The following is a 20314-nucleotide window of genomic DNA, read 5'->3' as shown; positions in this document are numbered from 1 at the left end:
ATGATTTTCTCCAAACCTGAAAAAACATGCATCATCAAGATTTTGTTAAACCTATATACGAGTAATAGTGAACAAAAGTTATATAAGCTGAACAAAAGATTGAGGGTTTATAGAATTATACCAGTATATAAGTTGAATAAAAGGTACGTATATAAAATTTTATTAAACCTTCATGACTCGGGTTCATGTTTTAATTGGGTCGGGTACTAGTTCAGGTTCGGATTGTTTTCGGGTCGGATTAAATCGATTGACGGTTACTATCAGGTCGGGGCAGGTTCGAGTTCAGGTCATAAAGTATTGGATCAAATGGGTTTTCGGTTAAGTTCAGGTCAGGTGAGGTTCAGGTAGTTTCACCCCATTGTTTGAGTGCAAGTTGGATTCAAATCTTTGTCCGTTAAGGTCAGGTTTTCGGGTCGGGTCAGTTTTTGACAGCTCTAGCTATAATCCACACTTTTTGAGGAAATTTTGAGGTTTCGGGGCCCGTTGGCAAAAAGTGTCGAGACCCTAAAGGATATCTCTCGGGGTCATATAATGCCGTTTGAAACCATACATGATCATTATATGTTGTCATAAACGTATGTGGTAGGCTTGAGTTTACGAAATCAATGCAAGTTGTGAACGGGTAAAATGACCGTTTAAGGGCATATTGGATGGTTCCACCGACCCAATTGGACACCCGGAGGGTATTAGAGACCATGGTAAACATCTCGGCAATTTTTATTTCCGGGCTAAAAAAGGTCAAAAAATTACAAAATTGAAGGCTATAATCCAAGCTTTTTGAAGAAATTTAGAGGTTTTGAGGCCCCGGTAGTGAAAAGCATTGAAACCATAAGAGATACATCTCGGCGTCATATAATGCGTTTGAAACAATATATGTTTATTATATGTTGTCATAAACGTCCGTGGTAGGCTTGAGTTTACAAAATTGGTGCAAGTTGCGAACGGGTAAAATGATCGTTTCAGGACATATTGGATGGTTCCACCGACCCAATTGGAGTCCCGGAGGCTATTAGGGACCATGGTAAACATCTCGGCAATTTTTATTTTCGAGCGAAAAAAGGTCAAAAAATTACAAAATCAAAGGATATAATCCACGCTTTTTGAGGAAATTTTGAGATTTCAGGGCCCGGTGGCGAAAAGTGTTGAGACCCTAGGGGACATATCTCGGTGTCATATAATTAATGCCGTTAGAACCATATATCTGATCATTATATGTTGTCATAAACGTAAGTGGTAGGCTTTAGTTTACGAAATCACTGCAAGTTGCGAACGGGTATAATGACCGTTTAAGGGCATATTGGATGGTTCCACCGACCAAATTTGACTCCCTGAAGATATAAGGGACCATGGTAATTATCTCGGCAATTTTTATTTTCGGGCTAAAAAGGGCCAAAAAATTACAAAATTGAAGGCTATAATTAACTTTTTTTTATGAAATTTCGAGGTCTCGGGGACCAATGGCGAAAAGCCTTGAGACCCTAAGGGATACATCTCGGGGACATGTAATGCCGTTTGAAACCATATATGATCATTATATGTTGTCTTAAACGTACGTGATAGGCTTGAGTTCACAAAATCACTTCAAGTTGTGAACGGGTAAAATGACCGTTTAAGGGCATATTGGACGGTTACACCGACCCAATTTGACTCCCGGAGGATATTAGGGGACATGGTAAACATCTCGGCAATTTTTATTTGCGGGCGAAAAAATTTCAAAAAATTACAAAATTGAAGGCTATCCACGCTTTATTTGGAAATTTTGAGGTTTTGGGGCCCGGTAGCGAAAAGCCTTTAGACCCTAAGGGATACATCTCGGTGTCATATAATGTCGTTTGAAACCATATATGATCTTTATATGTTGTCATAAACGTACGTGATAGGCTTGAGTTTACGAAATCATTGCAAGTTGTGAACGAGTAAATTGAGCGTTTAAGGGCATATTGGACAGTTCCACTGATCCAATTTGACTCCCGGAGGATATTAGGTACCATGGTAAACATCTCGGCAATTTTTATTTTCAGGCGAAAAAAGGTCAAAAAAATTACAAATTGAAGGCTCGGTGCAGTAGCGAGATCGAAGCCTTGAAACCCAAAGGGACACATCTCTGGGTCATATAACTCCGTTTGAAACCACATATTATCATTATATGTTGTCATAAACGTCCGTGGTAGGCTTGAGTTTACGAAATCACTTTAAGTTGTGAACACGTAAAATGACCGTTTAAGGGCATATTGGATGGTTCCACCGACCCAATTGGACTCTTGGGGGGTACTAGGGACCATGGTAAACATTTTGGCAATTTTTATTCCAGGCAAAAAAAGGTCAAAAAATTACAAAACTGAATGCCATAATCCATGCTTTTGAAGGAAATTTTGAGGCTCAGGCGAAAAAAGGTCAAAAAATTACAAAATTAAATGCCATAATCCATGCTTTTGAAGGAAATTTTGAGGTTTTACAAATTTCCTAAAATAATGACTAATTTGTGCAAGATAGTCACAAGTAGTTCCTTCAATTCTAATCCATGTAGAACCAATCTCTTAGCTCATATGGATGACATTTAACTCTAATTATACCAAACTTTTATATTATAGAATATATGTGACGCCGTGACAGTACCTTAGAATGAGGAAGAGAGTTTGGACCACTCACAAAGTCACAAGTTCAAAAGTTTTTAAACTTTAAAATCAAACAAAAAATATTAACAAACTCGACCTTGATCTTATGTAGTTATGTTTATTTCCGATCCTTGATCAAATCACTTAGCTTGTACAAGTAACTTGCATTGTTTAAACATCCTCATAACCAACATCAATAATTATCACTCCACATATCCCAGCTTAGCTTCTTTACATTTTCACCGGTAATCAATTTTCAAAATAGTTTAATTTATCTCTCATGTTTTTTAAAAGCTTTATATAAATCTCAAATATAAATAGGTGTGTAATACAAATTAAGTTTCTCCAAACATGAAAAAACATGCAATTTTCCATGATGTGACCCTATAAATCACATAATTTGTTTGAATAGTTTTATCAAAAAATTCAGCAAGGTATCTTTTATTGGTCCTAAATGATATAATGAATTTAACAAATAAGTGGTGTCTTACTTTCTTGTAGTCCCCTATTGGCCCTATATCATGATTCATGAAGTTACTTCAACGTAAGATTTTCATAGTACCTTCTCATGACCTAACCTAATGGTCATTTGTTCTAATAAGTCATACTACCAATAATCACAAGTCACCTATGCTCTAATCAAATTCATAACCCAAATTTGTTGGGTTTGTTTAAAGAAATATAGTAGGGAGATTAGTTAGGGAGTGAATGTGTGACTAATTCTTTTGCATCCAAATTTGTAAAAGTAACATTTAATCAAGCGTATTCCTAAAATATGGGTACTGACAGTGATGCACGGGTACGGCACTTTTCCACCGTCTCCCGAACCGGGGACGTTTCCGGGACGGGTACGCGACGGGTACGGCCCAAAAACGTCCCCGAGCCGTACCATCAGAAAGTGGTACGCCAGTCGAATTTGGGGACGGCTGAGAGGTGGTGAGGAAACGTTTCGGGGACGGCTCGACCCATCTTCTACCGTCCCCATACAAACCCAACCCATTTTTTTTTTACAATAAACCCCAAATTACATTACCTGAGTTCGATTAGGGATGAACCCTAGAAATTGAAAAGGCTAGATTCTTTGTGGAGGAGGAGGCGACCTAGGCTGCAACCCTAAAATCGAAGGCGGCAACCACCTACGATCCATCTGTCACCGGCGACCGGTGAACACGCGTCACTAACAAGTGTTCTACTTGTACCTTATTTTCTCTTTCTTCGACATAGCTGGGTTGTTGAATACTTCAATTAAATCAGTTTTTTTATTTCCCCTTTTGATGGATGTGAATCTTGTGCTTATTATTTTACTTATTTATTTACTTTCTTTTTTGAGAAAATTATTTGTTTAAGATGATAGGGTGATGCGAGTTCGTGATGTGATTATCTTTTTTTTCCCCTGTTTTCATTCCACTAACTGACTATGTAGCAGCAGTAGTGGTTTGGCGTGAACTTTGTGATTTTTTTTTCTCTCTTCATTTCTCATTTTAAATGATTTGATAATCCATTTCTTTTATTTGTGTTGTTTAAGACAATATTAATTTTAAACAAGTTTTTCACTTTTTCTTTTAATTTGCGTTATATATATTTATATTTTGCCGTACCCATGCCGTACCCGTTTTTTGAAATTTTGATTTTGCCGTTTCCTGTCCCCGTACCCGTACCCGTTTTTGTCCCCGTATCCGTTTCCGTGCAACCTAGGGTACTGATGATCATAAAATCTTAGGGGTACCTAGTGAAAAATCCGTTATATATTGCTCTGCAATAGTTTGTCATCAGGAGCAATTACTATCCAAACCGATTGTTTTTAATGATCAAATCTGATTTATACAAAAATGTTGACTATTTCATTATCACACCTTTTTTTTTTTTGGAACTTTATCAAAATTGAGTTATACTCCCTGCGTCTCATAATACATGAGACGTTGGACTTTTTTCACTATTCATGCATTAAATTTGACCATAATTTTTTGCTAACGTAATAAAAATATATTTTATCATAAAATATGTTGTTAGATAATTTATAAAGTTTAAATATTCGTTATAATTTAATAATATTATTAAAATAACTAGTGCATAAGCATGTGTGCAATATTTGACTGTGTCATGTGTTATGTGACAGATGAAATATTAGTTGAAGTGCATAAAAAAAGACCCTAATCCTCTTTTAGAAAATTGTTTGTTATAGATTTTCCTTGTATTATTGTTTGAAATTGTTAACAAAATATACATATTCATCTTGTTTATGTAATCAAAGAAAGTAACCCTTGGAGCTTTAACTTTGATCAGAATCAGGAGGCCCTTCGAGGCGAATATAGTCATACATGATTCCTACAAAAGGGCTACCACCCTTTGCCTGAGTCAAATAGATTGTATTATCACCTTGTACAAGCTTAATTCCTTGTATATCTGCAGTGTAAAGCCTGTATAGCCCATGAATCCCATGTCTTGCAATCGCGTTATCTTTCCCTATTAGTCCTGTTGTAAATATCGGAGGATCTGCTTTTGGATCATTTACTCGAACCTAAACATTGTTTTCCAAATACATGTTGAGAATTGTTGTATGTGGTAGATAGAACAACAAAATTGTATCGATTTCTGTGACTAAAATTACCTGTAATTCTGCCATGTTCGCAGTAGCAAGTGCCAATCTTAGTTTATAGACTCCATGTTGATCAACTTCTTCAAGGCTGAACTTGATTTTCCATGTAGTTCCTTGGTATGTATTCCCATTCTTCCTGCAAGATTATGTTTAACAGTTAGTCATTTATTGTACTTCATTACTGCTTTAAACGAGTACATACGTTTTGCATCACAGCTTAATTTGATGTAACCTATCATCTTTTCATTTGGCTTGTTGAATTGTGAAACTTAGCTTACATGTTCTGTTCAGCTGATTTTCACTAACCCGAACTGATTATTATTGATTTAAAATGATTTTTTGCTGACAGTAGTAGTATTTTATCTGTCAAACTGATTTTTTGCTAACTATCTAGTGCTTATTTGAATGGTATCTACTACAGAGTAATTAAGAACAGATCGCGACTGATCATATTAAAAGTGTCTACTGATAGAAACTGCTTAAGTTGATTGTTACTGATTGAAATTGTCCACTGACAGAAACTAATTTCTATTAATCAAAGTTTTATTATTTATTTGACTTGTATCGCTTTCAGCCATTGTCAAAAATGACCACTGACAAAAGACATTACTTAAGGAAGATATAAACAATCAACACTTTGATCAATATTTAAGGAATGACTTTAAACCAAAGTCTGATGCCTTAGTTACTTTACCTGGTAACTTGAGCAAAGAACCAATCCTTTTCATAATCACTTTCACCAATTGTGTAGACCAGATCTTCATTAGGATATAATTCAGCATATCTTTCCCATAAACCATACTGCCTAAATCTGTTTCAGAAAATGACCCGAAAAATTAAAATAATGTTACTAAACATACTATACTGCTATACATTATGCTAAAACTTGACAGTTCAGAAACTCTGATAGTGAGAGCTAACCTGTCAGGGTGATTGACAAAGAGTTTGTTTACATACTTAGGGTTGGGATCAGGTATGTAAAACTCTCTAGCTGTTCGATCAGGAACACCGATTTCCCACAATGTAGGTCCATCGCTTGGAGGTTCATACACAAGCTCCCCCATATCAATAACACAACCTGTATAATTTTGCCTTATGTTAATTATCCTTTCATGTTTTATGTACTAAGGTAAGATGCTTAAGCACCTTTTGTATTTAATTATTGTAAACGGAAGTAAGTTTGAATACCTGGAGCTACGGAAACATTGTTGTCACATACATAGTCTCCTATGAAACCAGGGACCGAAGCATACAGATTATAGTCACCAGCTCTTATATCATCTATGTAGAAATAACCATCCTCATCTGTTGTTGTCCAAAATTGGTAACCCTGTTAACATGCAATTTACTTCATTAAAGCATTAAGCAAACTATTAGAAGCCTCTTTACTAAGGATACTCAAATATGTTCAGCTAATTTTCGCTAAGTTTTAAGTAGTTGTAAATCAATCACCTTGCCTTCCAGCTGCCAAGATTTTGATTCATTAGGAGATGCTAGACCTATATATGCTCCATTGGCTGGGATATAATCATCATCAAAGTACCTGCAAGTTCATGTAATATTTGGTTAGTTAAAGACACATTAATTAATCTTAGGATTGATGGTATCGATAACAGCAATCTGTATCCTAGAGGACAGAGGTAACGAGTTGATCTGAAATCTTGACATGCTCAAAGACGAGGTATCATAAATTATGTACATGCTCAAAGACGAGGACACAAAGTCGTGTACATAAATTATGTGGCGCCAAATCATTAGCAAAGTAGACTAAATTATACAGAGTAAATAAAAAATAACTAACCTGTCATGGACTAATAATCTACCAGAGAGATTACCCCTTTGGTCAGATGTTGGATAGTCTTCAGAAGCTGGAAATAAGTACGGCCAACTATCTGTTTCGATTGTCGCCTGCATATATACATGTAGCAGTACTATATGATTTAGATACATCTTATATGGAAAATTCATATACCATAAATCAACAGGTATAATGTTAGTTATTAACCTGTTCTTTAGCATCATCCCACAACCAATGCCAGTCATCTTCTTTAGGCACACAGTTAACATACGTAAAAACTGGACCAAACACTCTTTTCCATGCCTCACCTTGTGCAAATTTTGCTACCATGTCCTCCCCAGCATAATGTGCACTCATGAACATCTGAATTTCAAAATTTCATATTTACTGTCTATATTCAAGATGAATTGCAACAAACTTATGTATAGAATGTGAATGCTTTCACGTGCACCTAATAATTTTGTTGGTTCGTAGTTTACTTACAGCAAGGTTTAAAGGGGCAACATGAGAGGTAAGATTTTGCTTGAAAGGCCCACCAGTTCTGAACTCGTCGCTAGGTGTTATTTGCCAGACTCCGGTAGGGGGATCTGTGCATATCCATCCATGAACTTGGAGATCCTTGTCCTCACACGAGTACTGGTATTTATCATCCACCTAGTCCAATATATAGGTAAACATTTGATCATATATCCCCTTCAAAAAATTCTGTAATTATTACAATTATTCCTAACTAGCTAAGATTTAGTCCAAAAATTAGGGGGTTGAAAGATATATACCTCTCCTTTAAATTCTTCTTCGAAAGGATTTGTAAGAAGCACTGCTTCAGGAGGTTCCAGGACTTGGCACCTTCCTGGTAACCTGTCATCTGGAAGTGGCATTTTTCTCTGTCTGTTATCTGCTACAGCCATATACTGAAACCTGTTTACCAACTTAACTGTCAAAAACGTCTCGTTTAATTCAGCATTACAACTTTTACTCTATCCATCCAAAATTATTTGTCACATTGTATACGTGACTATTATTTTGTAACGAAGAGAGTACAAGCTAAGTCATTGCTGAGAAAGAAGTAGAAAACATTATTCATACCACTTTTTGTTAAGCTTGAAAACAATCCTTGTTTGAGGAAGATTGAATCCAGGCCATTCCTTTAATTTCTCATAAATACCATAACAGTAGAACCCTGATGAACCCTGAAGCATTATGACCCTAAAAGTTTACAAAAACATTAGACATAATATTATGAACTACTTAATGTAGTACAATAAAATAACATGTCTTGTATATATTACGAGGAGGAAGGAGTACCTTCTATCAATGTTCAATGGCACGAGTTTGCCTTTAGATGAGGAGTTCCATGTTCTTGTGAAAGATACTTCCACCATTTCCTCGTCCTCTACTACAACTTGAAAATCGGTTCCCTTGATTCTGCACAATCATATTGCAACAACAACGAAGCCTAGCTTAGTCTGACATGAATCATCATACGGAACCGTCTGTGAAAAGTGAAACACAAAGAGTAAAAAGTGTAATACAAGTATCACCTATCATAGTAGCCTGTTGTGCCTGAAGTTCCAGTCTCACTCCAATTAAGGTCCCAATATCTGCATACAGTATTTCCGTCTCAACAATTACAATTTCTTTTCAAGATCAAATTTAATCTGAGTTTGACCATAATTTACAAGGAAAAAAAAAAAAAAAAAAAAAAAAAAAAAAAAAAAAAAAAAAAAAAAACATTGTCATGTGAGATCTTTTTGAGTATAAACTTTTGATAACGTTAATTAATTTGATAATAAAAAGATTTTAGTGTCACTGTGTCAATGTTATGTTTTAGAGACTAAATTTTTTTAAAAAAAATGTTAAAACATTATTATTTCTATGGCATACCCTCTATTATCTTCTTCATTTGTTTCTTCAAGCAAATTCTCTATACCATTGTACTTTATCTTTGTGATGATCCCATCTGGTTTCGATATCGTGATTTCAAGTATCCCATTACCAATAATAACCTGCAAGTTAAGATCACAATGTAGGATTATTATGTTACAGAACATTTCTGTAATATAATATCAATGCGAGTAAGAAAAAAAAAAAAAAAAAATACTCCGTAGTTAATAAACTAAATATGCTCATAATTTGTAAAGCATACTTACATAATGATCTTGGACAGTAAGTTGGACTGCCTGGAATGACATAGCTGATTAAATTTTGTATCTATAGCAAAAATTAAATTATCACAAAAGAAACCAAAATAAATGAAATTAGTTACTTAAAACTAATCACATTGATTGATGATAATATGAAGCTTTTTTGTTCACTGTTTACCTTACTTTAAATTAGTTAACATGGCATAAAAAGTAGAGCAAATATTCTCTATATATACTATATAAGACATGAAATTTTCTTGGAATCAAATTAAAGCAAAAGGGTTTGGATTTTTAACCTTTTTTTGGTTTATCTCTTGACTTAGGCGCAACCATATATTTTGGTGTTAATGGATAATACGAAGAGAGAGAAGATTGCCATGTTTTAAAGGTAGAGCAACAGTGGTTAGTGAATAGTGATGCATTTACGTATAATTTGTGTGACCTCTTTATATACTATATATGATACTAATGTATATAATGAAAGTTTAATGTTTATGTATATAAATTAAGGTATTTGAAATTTGTGTGATTTTAGATCATCTAAACAAAAATTTTAGTGTGTGATTGTGTATTTGACAAACTAAATGTATACTGTATAGCTCTCTAGCATTAGACGAACTATTAGATTAATTAGAAATTACGTAAATGGTACCCTAGAATGAGAAAGAGAGTTTATTTGGATCACTTAAAAGTTCAAAAGTGTTTTAATTTCAGGATCAAATGAAAACAATAGTGTCTCCTCAGGCTTATAAGGTGTTAATTTAACAGGTCCGAACTCGATTTCGGTGTAGTCTTTATTTGTCACAACACAACATGTTATCGGATATGGTGTAGCCTTTGCTGGAAGGCTAAGTTTATTTCCCATTCTCGATCACATGTACATAGCTTGTTTAAACATGCTCATAACTAACATCAACTAATTGTTGGCAAAAGAAGAGATGAATTGTCACTCCATTCGAAGTTAGTGTTCTGGACTCATTTCTTTCTCTATATTTTCATCAAAAATCATTTTTTTAAAATAATTTGATTTACTACTTATTAAGCAATAGGTTCGTATTTACGTATTATAAATAAAAAGAACTCTCATATACAAATAAGCAATAGGTACATTTTACGTAATATAAATTTAAGTTTCTCGTTTTCCACATTTACCCTTTTTTTTTTTTTAAGGAAGCTCCAAAGAGCAAATTCCTACATTTTACCTCTTAATAAACAGGACATGAAAAAAACATGCAACTTGCAACTTTTCCATAATGTGACCCTTATAAATCATTTTATTAGTTAGAATAGCATTATCAAAAATAAATCAGCAAGGCATCTTTTATTGGTCGTAAATGATATAATGAAAACAACAAATAAGTGATGTCTTGTAGTCCCTAGATCATGAACTTAGTTCATTATATAAGGCCGCTATGAGTAATTGAGTATACGCAACGTAAGATTTTCACAAGTCATACTGCCATTAAATTGTTACCTCAATGGTCCTTTGTTCTTTTTTATTTTTATTTTTTATTTATTTATTCATTTTTTTATTTATTTTTTTTTTTTTTTTGAAGAAGAAATAAGGTCCTTTGTTCTAATAAGTCATACTACCTATAATTACAAGTCACCTTTGATTCAAATGTGTGATGAATCTCTATCTTTAAAGTAATACTATTAGTTGTCATTATAAATTGTTAAGGACTACGGAATACTAGAGCATCCTTATTGGTTAGGTAGCTCACAATTACTATCCCAATAACGCTTCTTAAATTTTATGTATCCCTCGTCCTCAAGAAAGTTTCATTATCCTTGTACTGTGTGACTGTGTGTTCTACTAGGATTCGAAATCTGAATCGAATATTTTTCGAGTCAATTTCAGATTGGATCGGGTGTGATTTTAACATCTCTTGACTTTTAACAAAACACTTTAAAGATGATAGTCCTAAAAGTAAACAAGTATGAAGACTATAACAAGGAGCATCAGCAATTGACTGAGAGCATCAAAATCACATTTCACATGAGATAAGGTTATTCAAAAGGAATTATATATAACTTCACCAATCACAGCCATGACCTAACTACTTGACCTACTAAAATAGCCTAGGTTGAGTGCAGTGACTAAGAAGAAAACAAGGTGCTCTTTTTTCACATGATAACAAGAACTTCTTTAAAGAAAATAAATAATACGATACTTTTTCGTCCAAATTTAAAATTAGCTATTACTCCCTCAATCTCCTTTTGATTGCGCCATAGGCTCACTTTTTTGTGAGAGCTTTTTGGATCAAATGGTGCAAACAATAAGGGACAAAGAGAGCGTTAATTAGCTATTAGTTGTTAGTGAACTGCCTTGTTTTTAAATAGTTTTGGTAAAATCAAATGTTAGCATATCATTATAATAATATATCAAAGCACACAATTAGCTTTTGTGAGAACGGAAACTTAAGAAGAATCGTGATTTTAATTAACAAAGGATAACCTCAGCATGCATTACATATTATGCACCAAGAATGCATGTGACATAGATGACAAACAATGTAGACGAGATTTTGTCTCTTAAAAAAGTGAAGTTTATCATGTGAACCCGTCCCATATATTTACTGCTACCAACCAATTAAACCTCATTGCTCAACTAGACTCAACGCCTCGAATTTTCAGTAAAAGCTGATCTCAGTTGTTACTTTGGGTTATACACAATACAGAGCCTCAAAATACAGAAAGAGCTACTTGTGTGTGTGTGACCGCCTCTAGTGCCCAGTAGAGCTTTCTGATTTCTTCTGGTAAAAAAAGGATCCTAGAATAAATGCAATTCCTGTGATTGCGATTGTGATTAGGAGATGTCTTTTTGGGAATGCTGGAGCAGGTGTGTCTCTTCTGCGAGGGCGTGGTTCTCTCTCAGCAGCAGGCCTGGAATCCCTGGCAGGTTACAAGATAAAAGACATCAGTAAGACACTAAGAATACGGGTCAAATTTGTACTTCTGAAAAGCGGAAACCTCCAGATGGCTGCTTATAAGAGCTGCACGGTACGAAACATAAAAAGTAGAATGGAATCCTGAAGGAAATTCTATAGTTCTAGGTTTGAATATTCTAAAAGGTAAGAGACACACAGACAAATTCAATTTGGTGGCTCTACTTGGACCCCAAGACTGTAGAAAGAAAAAACTTCTGACTGCAAGCAACTTCCAAGAAATGTCCATCACATCGTTGGGTTTGGAAACATGTTAATAAATTTTAAGCATGGCAATATCAGAAGGTTGGTTATGTTGGGAAATCTCAGAACTACTTCCTTTCTATTCCCTTGTGAAGTTAGCTTGGAATCTAGGATCCTCTGTGTCAAATATGTGGAAGTAAACCTGGCCTGAAACTCTTCCTCAGCTTTCCAATCATTGTGAGTTAGGAGGTAAGCTTGTTTCTGACGAGAGTTTGTAGTTAGAAATTACTTGCAGAAGCACTAGCTAATTTGCAGGTAATTTGGAAATGGATTTCGAGGGGGGAAAAAAACACTACTTTTCAAAAGCAAGTTTGTGTTGAAGGGCTCTCAGCTTGTCTATATGAAGTGTAAAGGTGTTGCAATGAAGCCTACTGAGATCATGCAATTTCCTCACCCCAAGTGATGGTGTGAAGGATGCAAAGAACTCTGAAGACTAGTATCTATGCTATTTTCCTGAGGAAATTTTCTGATGCTAATAAACAATGGCTTGACCCTTTAACCCTATGTTTATGTTGGATTGTTTCTTTGAGTTATAATGCATTTTGTGTATCCAGATCTCTCCTTGTTTGAAGTTATGACTGTTAAGGATATATTTGTTGGGCCGTTTGGAAGGTTTACTTCAAATGTGACAATATTGGGGCCTTTTTGGGATCCCAAATCAAGTGCCTCCTTTGAAAAATAAAGGGGAGTGAGCTCATAGCACACAACCCCCAAATATGGAGATGCAAATCTCATGTATCAAGTACTGTGAATGCATGTTAAAATGGAAGAATGAACCAAACCAGACCAGAACCTAAAAAAAAAAGGTCATTATCCTCAACACACAATGGAGGCACAGACTTCAAAGCCGCTCCATCGAAGGCATAATCAGCATGACAGTATATGTGAGAATTACTGAAAAAGTTTAATTAATGCTCCAAACAGCCTTCAAATTCCTAAAGCTACAATCAAATCCAATATGTACTCCCTTCTTTTCACTCAAAACTTGCATCTATTCACCCGCATATGTTAAAATTAAATTCCAAAACTTACTTCCTCCTTCCTAATTGCTCAACCTCCATCCATTTGAAGTTAGACTATTCAGCTAAAGGCAACAATTACCACAGTGAGAACATGACTCCATATAGATGAGGTATACTTAGGATGTCAAGTATACACAAACTTGTCTCTTTTCTGTATTTATAACATTTTGACATAGTCTGCCACATCCTAACCTATTCAGCACCTACACAACTATGTATGCACTTATACATGTGGACATGCCATACGCAGCAAGTTTAATTATGTCAGTGTAGCCCAAAACCAAATAAACAAACAGAATTTTCCAGATATAATTCTAGCTAAAATTTTATGGGCCTGAGGGTGTGGAATGAAGAGCTGAAATGTACAACTCATAAACAAATTGGTCACATAGTGGGTCCACATAAGATGCTTGCTAAGTGCTGATAAGAAAAGTTAGCTCTTTACCTAGAAGTACCCACAGGAGCTTCAGCAACACCATTGCAAGTTGTTTCATGAACATCTCGATCACGTAATCTGATATACCTGGCACAGCGATAGCAATGTTCTGTCCGATTGCCACATACATCCTGAAAATTGAAAAGCTAACACATAATGTTGTTGCACCAAATGAATTATTTTAATCATAATATTGATTCTAAAAATTAGCATGCCTGATGTTCAGATAGATCAATGGCAGGCAAAGGAAATTCGCAGTATTCACATGTTACTATCCTTTGTGGACAATCTTCACCCTTATGCACATCCAAAATTTCTCGGTCCATTGTTATACTGCATAGTGAACAAGCTACCTGTTCCATGGAAAGTAGTCCACTATAAATGAAAAGTAGACATAATAGATCACACAATGTAAATACCAAAAAAAAAAAATGTAGATAGACAGATAAAACCAACAGAATTCTTAATTCACAAACTCTGTCAGACCTAAAGTCCTAAACACAACATCTTTAAAGTAGGTGGCATTCACAGTCAAAAGAGCAACACCTAGGAAAGAGGGAGGGAATGAAACAGCTATGTACCTGTGTCAGTAAATATTAATAAAAAAAAAAAATAAAAAAAAAAAAAAAAAAAAAAAAAAAATCTGATTCAGAGGTGAGCAAGTTTGAGTTATAAAAATGTTATTTTCTGGGGGGAATTTTCTGGGGGGAAAAAAAAAAAAAAAAAAAAAGGGATCTCTTAACACCCAGATTTCCACATGCTACTGATCACTAGCTTTCACTTATCAACAATAAAATCTAGCCAACTTCCTACAAGCAATCATCATATCTTATACAGTACTTAGTAATAGAATATTGACAAACAGAACAAATCTGATACAAAGGTGAGCAAGAAAAGCCAAAGAAAAGTTTCTGTGAAAAAAAGGGGGCCAATTAACACTCTGATTTCCAAACGTTTCAGATCACTAGCTTTCACTTATTACAAACACAAGTCAAGCCAACCTCCTACAAGCAAACATCATTTCTTATGATAGACTACCAACAAACAACTTCCTGGATGACAGACCAGTACCCGAGAAGAAACAACATTCTCAAATTTTTTACTACTACTCTTAGCTTTTGGGTCTACAATATGCTGAATCATGTTCCCTTCAATGATTTTCAGACTCCACAGCAAGTGTTTCTGGACATTTTCGATCCTACTTGGTTAAATTTCCAAATGCCTACTTCAAGAGAAAGATTAATCATTTCACTTCACCAACCAACCTCTCAACGCCAAAATTTCACTTTGATTATATTCTTTTACGTAATAATGTTTTCATCAAAGAGCCTCAAAAACAATTTATGTTAATCACTTTAGGGCTGAATATTGCGACTGCCCTCTGATTTTAGGTAACATAATTCTTTCTACTTACCAATAGAAAGAACCAATCAATTAATAAAATCTTATTCAATTTCACTACAATAGCAAAGATAATATTGATAAAAATCATAGGGATGATATAAAAGACATGTTGGACTCAACTCCCAATCTGATTACTCTTTTAGAACCTCTTATTAATCAAACACCAGATCTGCACAATAGAGGGCCAAGAAGAAGGGCGAAATAGGTGCCTGAAGAATATACAGCACAAAAGCATAGTAATCAGTTAAAAGATGCACATTCAGAAGCTTGTTGTCAGGTAATTTACACTCTTACTGGTATCACCAAGGTCCATGGGCAAAATAAGGGCAACTTCATCCATAAAAATTGCAATAAGGAATCAAAGATAGAATAGAACACACTAGAAAAGGATAACAACTCTTCAAGGGTAATCTAATAAAAATTTTGTCATGAGATCCTACTTACAGATCACTGCTTACCACTCTACCTGTAAGAGCAGCTGTAAGCAATTAAACCATAAGCTGACAGGGAAAAAGAAAAAGAAAAAGAAAAAAAAAAAAAAAAAAAACCTATCAAGCTGACCAAGGTTAGAGAAGGCATGAGTTAAGTAATACTAATATATTATATACTTCCTCCGTTCTTTCAAAATTGCGAAGTTTTGATTTTATGGAAGTTTATATTTATTGCAAAGTTGACTTATTTACACATGATTCATTTCTCTCTCTCATCATCATCAAAGTTTCCTTAGTTCTCTCCACATGTCCTATTATCACATGGTCTCCTAAAATACTATGCATCCCTTACATGTTGCAATAATAGAAGAACGGAGGAAGTATACTTTCAAGGGTGGGACTTATGAAAATTTGATGGCAGAACGCAGAACCCAACTTTAAACAAATCAAATAATGCTTTATGAGCAAACATTTCAAGGTGGGCCATGAACATGAATGCTTCCAGTCAATAACTTATCACAGCTCTCACTGAATTTCTTATCACCACAATTGATACAACTATACAAGAAAAAGGAAATGTTTTTTACACAGTAATTGGACCTTAAGGCATCAATAGATGGCTAATATTTCGAAATGAGAATGTAAGATGCAAGGATGCACGGGTACGGCAGTCTTTGGCCGTTTCCCGTACCGGGGACGTATCGTGGACGGGTACGGCTCAGATACGTCCCCAAGGTGTCCCCTTAGTTTTGGGAACGGCGTGGCTTTTTGGATAAGGCTGATGGTAGTTTTGGGGACGTTTGGTCAAGATTTTGACGTCCCCAACCCAAATCAAGCCCAGCCCATTAGAAAAAAAAAAAAAAAAAAAAAAAAAAAAACCCTTTAAACTTACCTGATTCACGATTAAACTGTACCCTAAAATTGGAGGAGGGTAGAAGGAAGCAGATTCAGCTGACACCGGTGACTGGAGACCACACTCCGACACCGGAGACCGGCGAAGCTTCCCATTTAGCTGAAAGTTCTACCTACTACTTGTACTTCTACTGTTCATGCACCCAAATTAATTCAACCAAGACATGGAACTCCTCAAGCACCCAAATTAATCCTCCTCTTTATGGCCTCAATTATGATTGACGTGTATATAAGGTTCATAATTAAACCAAGACATGGAACTCCTCAAGCACCCAAAAAGACCCTCCATTGCAGCATAGTAGCGCTCCTACAGCCCCATAATGCAGAATTGACCAGATACAACAAAGAAGATACCAAAAACTGCATATCCACCTTCAAAGACCTAATAGCTTTCACGTTTAATACCTCATCTATGAAAGACCAATAAATTTGTCTATTAGCCATGGTGTAACAGCTTCAATCCACCTATTATTCGGAATCTTGTGACTATTATATAGGCAAAAAAAAATCAAGCTATAATGCTTCACCTTTGAGAGTTACCCATGGACATGAATAGCAAAAAAAAGAAAAAGAAAAAAAAAAAACAAAATGCATTTTTAAAGATAATCACCCTCAAATTTTTCCTTAATTCCCGTAAGAAGTGCTCCATAAACAATTGTTATTAACTCCTAGAGATTACTATAGAAAAATCATAAACCTCCTTCGATCTCAAACAGCATGTATTTGTCTAGAATCCTCTGCTTAAGCCTTACAAGTATACGCACTATAACTCCGATTAGCTAGTAGTTCTATTTGCTAGCATTGTGCTGTCCTAAGACAGATTTGGATATACTCCTCAATCCACACTCAAAGTCTCACACCAAGCAGATTAAAATCACACTACAGACAGAAGCGCTTCCTTCAATTTGATATACTCCAATCTGTAAACATATCAATAAGAGCTATTCCTTTGACTTTTCCATCAGATAGGGTTAAGTAGATAGGGCTACTCAATTTCATGACCTCGAGTGCATAAAATTTTAAACCTAAATGTCTTAAGCAAGTTTCCTATCATTTCAGAAGAGGGACAGTCATGAAAATGATTAACAGGCCCCCTACTGGCACCTTAAAAATTTGAAATGAAACATCACTGAACTGGTTCATCAGGGAGTTCAAATAAGCATCTTATAATGCGGAACACTTATGCATGATTAAGGAAAAGCCAGCGCCCTTGAATAAAGAAGCTTTTCATCCAGCAAAGACGCAAACAACTCAAAACTATGGAACTTATGATGTCCATAGCCATAACCAATACTAAAGTAGAGCATTCAGTAAGTAGACGATCACAACAGAATTAGAAATTTCTAAAAATCACAACTCTTCAACACAAAAACTTTGACAATAAGCCACTTACAGGAGCGTGGGTATTAAAATAATGTTCCTCAGCATGCTTCTTTGGGACCATATCACCACAAACTTTACATTTCTCAAGATTCCGAGCGCAATGAACCGTATGCAAATCGATATTTCCGGAAGGAATAGGTCTATCACTGAAAAAAAGCATAACATCTAATCTCAGACTCAACACCCATCTCCGCATTACAAAGCATAATTCAAAAATCAATCCATACATACAAGAAAATTTTCTTCGACAACATGCTTTAACTCAAAAACAACTAACATATTACATATCATCAATTTAACACAAGATCATACCTTTCCCACTAGAAATCATGCATCACAACAAAATTTAAAAATTTCCCAACTTTCAAAACGCAATTATCTAATAATCCAGCTAACATGAAACAATATAACACCCAAAAAAATTAAAAAAAAAAGTTTAAAAGTTCCAAAAATAACAAGTAATTTTTTTCCCAAGTGATCAAATTCACTCAAGATTACCCTAAAACCATCTAATAGAAAAAAGAAATAGAAAATTACCAGTGGGTACAAATGGTAGTAATTTCTTCAGAAACCGCAGCCATAATTTCTCAATCAAAGATAAAAAAAAAGTGAAATCAAAATCCCTTGATCAATGCAATTGTATACCTGCCGACAGAAAAAATCAAAGGGAATGAAGAAAGATGAAAATCAAGAACATATAATCAAAACCCAGAAATAAAATTGATCGAATGTTAATATTTAGGCATGATAATGGACAATCTAATTAGGTTTGTTGATCAAACATACCTGCGAATGAAGTGAAAAGTTAAGGAGAGAGAGAGATGTATTGAGTTGTTGTAAAGGGCGAGTCCACCTTAAATTTCCGCCTAACCTTGGTTGTTGTTGCAAATATTTCCTACTTCTTTCCTTCGTTTTGTTACTATTAGTTCACGCGCCTAGTGCAATTGTGAGATTCTCACTCTCTCTTGTTATAGTTTTGGGCTAAGTTAAGCCATTAGTCCATTACCATAAGGATGTAAGTAGAGGTATCAAAAGTACACCCGACCCGATCCGAAAATATCCGATTTAGATTTGGACTCGCGTGGACATAACAATTTAGTATGACTCAACTTTAAAATTTTACCCGACCCGACCAAATCAGACCCGATCCGATCGTCCGAATTGACACCCCTAGATGTAAGCTCATATCTTAAAGTTAGGGTCATAGGCAGATAGGCTCATATCCTATCTAGAAAGGGTCATAATATATCTAGAGGTGCTAATTCGGATGTGCAGATCAGGTTTGGTGAGGTTGAATCAGTTCTGACATTAAGTTTGAGTCATGTTAAACTATTATGTCAAAATCTGAATCGGATATTTTTCAAGTCGAGTCAGATTTTGACAGAATCACACCTCTAGCCTATCTTGATAAATCATGCTATTGCAAATCTTTAAGTGTCTTATATCAAAGACTACTTTATTTAAATAATTCAATTAGACAATTATATATTGTGGAAATATCGTGTACCTTATATGTTTGGATGTAAAATGAACGACGTACGAGCATGGCCAAGTTGCCTTAAATCTTCCTTGATGTTATTCCTCTTGGCTTGAAATATTAATCATTTGCCTCTACGGATATTTTTACATGTCAACCTTTAGGTTAATTTACGTCAAGGTTTTTTTTTTTTTTTTTTTCTATTGGTGTATGTACATTCAATTCATTCACCCCTACATAACTCAACATTATGTTAAATTCAATTGTTATACTTTCATTAATGAGGAAATGAGGATTACAACCCTCGACATTATTAAATTACACTACAAAAATGAAAAGGGTGTAGTGAGAGTTAACTATAAACTAATTGATCTAATTACAATTTTTGCATCTCCTCTTATATGATTTATCATTCTTGGGTTACAATTATTGCATAGGTTCAAATCACACGTATTAAACTAACGTTCGTACTCGAACCTCTCTACTACTTAGCTATCTCATCGTTGCTTCTTTAGTCATCAACATAACAAGTGGATTCCAAAGTTTGGTTTGAGGTGGAAATCAAGCTCTTTTGTGATAAGAGTTGGAGACTTTTTGTAAATGTTAAGATTCAATAATATTATAAAGGGAAGTGTGAACTTAATTACAAGCTATGTCATAACAAATGTAAGAAAAATTATAGAAACTAACAAACAAAAATGAAGGAATTGTGTCTTCGATAAGTGCAACTACTAGATATATCAAGGATCACTATTATGGAGATAATAAGTTCATTCTATTGGGGCGTCATCCTCTGTTGCTAGACTATGAGAGATGATCTTTGGGCTAGTTAAATGGTCCAAAGCCCTTTAGAATGGATCCTATATTGGTCACACACAAGGGTATTGGGTTAAGCAAGTAAGAGG

General features: G+C 34.9%; 2 protein-coding genes across 3 annotated transcripts; both read right to left on the bottom strand.

Annotated features, from left to right (window-relative positions):
• Positions 1 to 4809: 4809 nt before the first annotated feature.
• Positions 4810 to 9336, bottom strand: LOC145615457 (uncharacterized). Its single transcript, XM_081670528.1, has 15 exons — positions 9160 to 9336; positions 8894 to 9015; positions 8551 to 8610; positions 8315 to 8434; positions 8096 to 8215; positions 7786 to 7927; positions 7493 to 7663; positions 7217 to 7372; positions 7013 to 7119; positions 6664 to 6754; positions 6400 to 6541; positions 6133 to 6289; positions 5906 to 6022; positions 5224 to 5347; positions 4810 to 5133 (listed from the first exon to the last, which is right to left on the bottom strand). Exons 1-15 carry the CDS (start codon positions 9199 to 9201, stop codon positions 4885 to 4887), a joined length of 1920 nt encoding a protein of 639 aa, XP_081526654.1. The 5' UTR covers positions 9202 to 9336; the 3' UTR covers positions 4810 to 4884.
• A 2238-nt stretch (positions 9337 to 11574) lies between these two features.
• On the bottom strand, positions 11575 to 18822 carry LOC145615282 (uncharacterized). 2 transcript variants are annotated; one of them, XM_081670345.1, is made up of 6 exons: positions 18719 to 18822; positions 18470 to 18577; positions 17943 to 18078; positions 14018 to 14155; positions 13812 to 13933; positions 11575 to 12048 (listed from the first exon to the last, which is right to left on the bottom strand). In XM_081670345.1, exons 2-6 carry the CDS (start codon positions 18511 to 18513, stop codon positions 11880 to 11882), a joined length of 609 nt encoding a protein of 202 aa, XP_081526471.1. In that variant the 5' UTR covers positions 18514 to 18577; positions 18719 to 18822; the 3' UTR covers positions 11575 to 11879. The 2 variants fall into 2 exon arrangements, with proteins under 2 accessions (XP_081526471.1, XP_081526472.1); XM_081670346.1 differs by having other exon boundaries at positions 11575 to 12039.
• Positions 18823 to 20314: the final 1492 nt, after the last annotated feature.

The sequence above is a fragment of the Chenopodium album genome, chromosome 25 (genome assembly GCF_948465745.1).
Source record: "Chenopodium album chromosome 25, dcCheAlbu1.1, whole genome shotgun sequence".
NCBI classification, from domain to species: domain Eukaryota; kingdom Viridiplantae; phylum Streptophyta; class Magnoliopsida; order Caryophyllales; family Amaranthaceae; genus Chenopodium; species Chenopodium album.
This window is presented reverse-complemented; position numbering and strand designations above follow the sequence as displayed.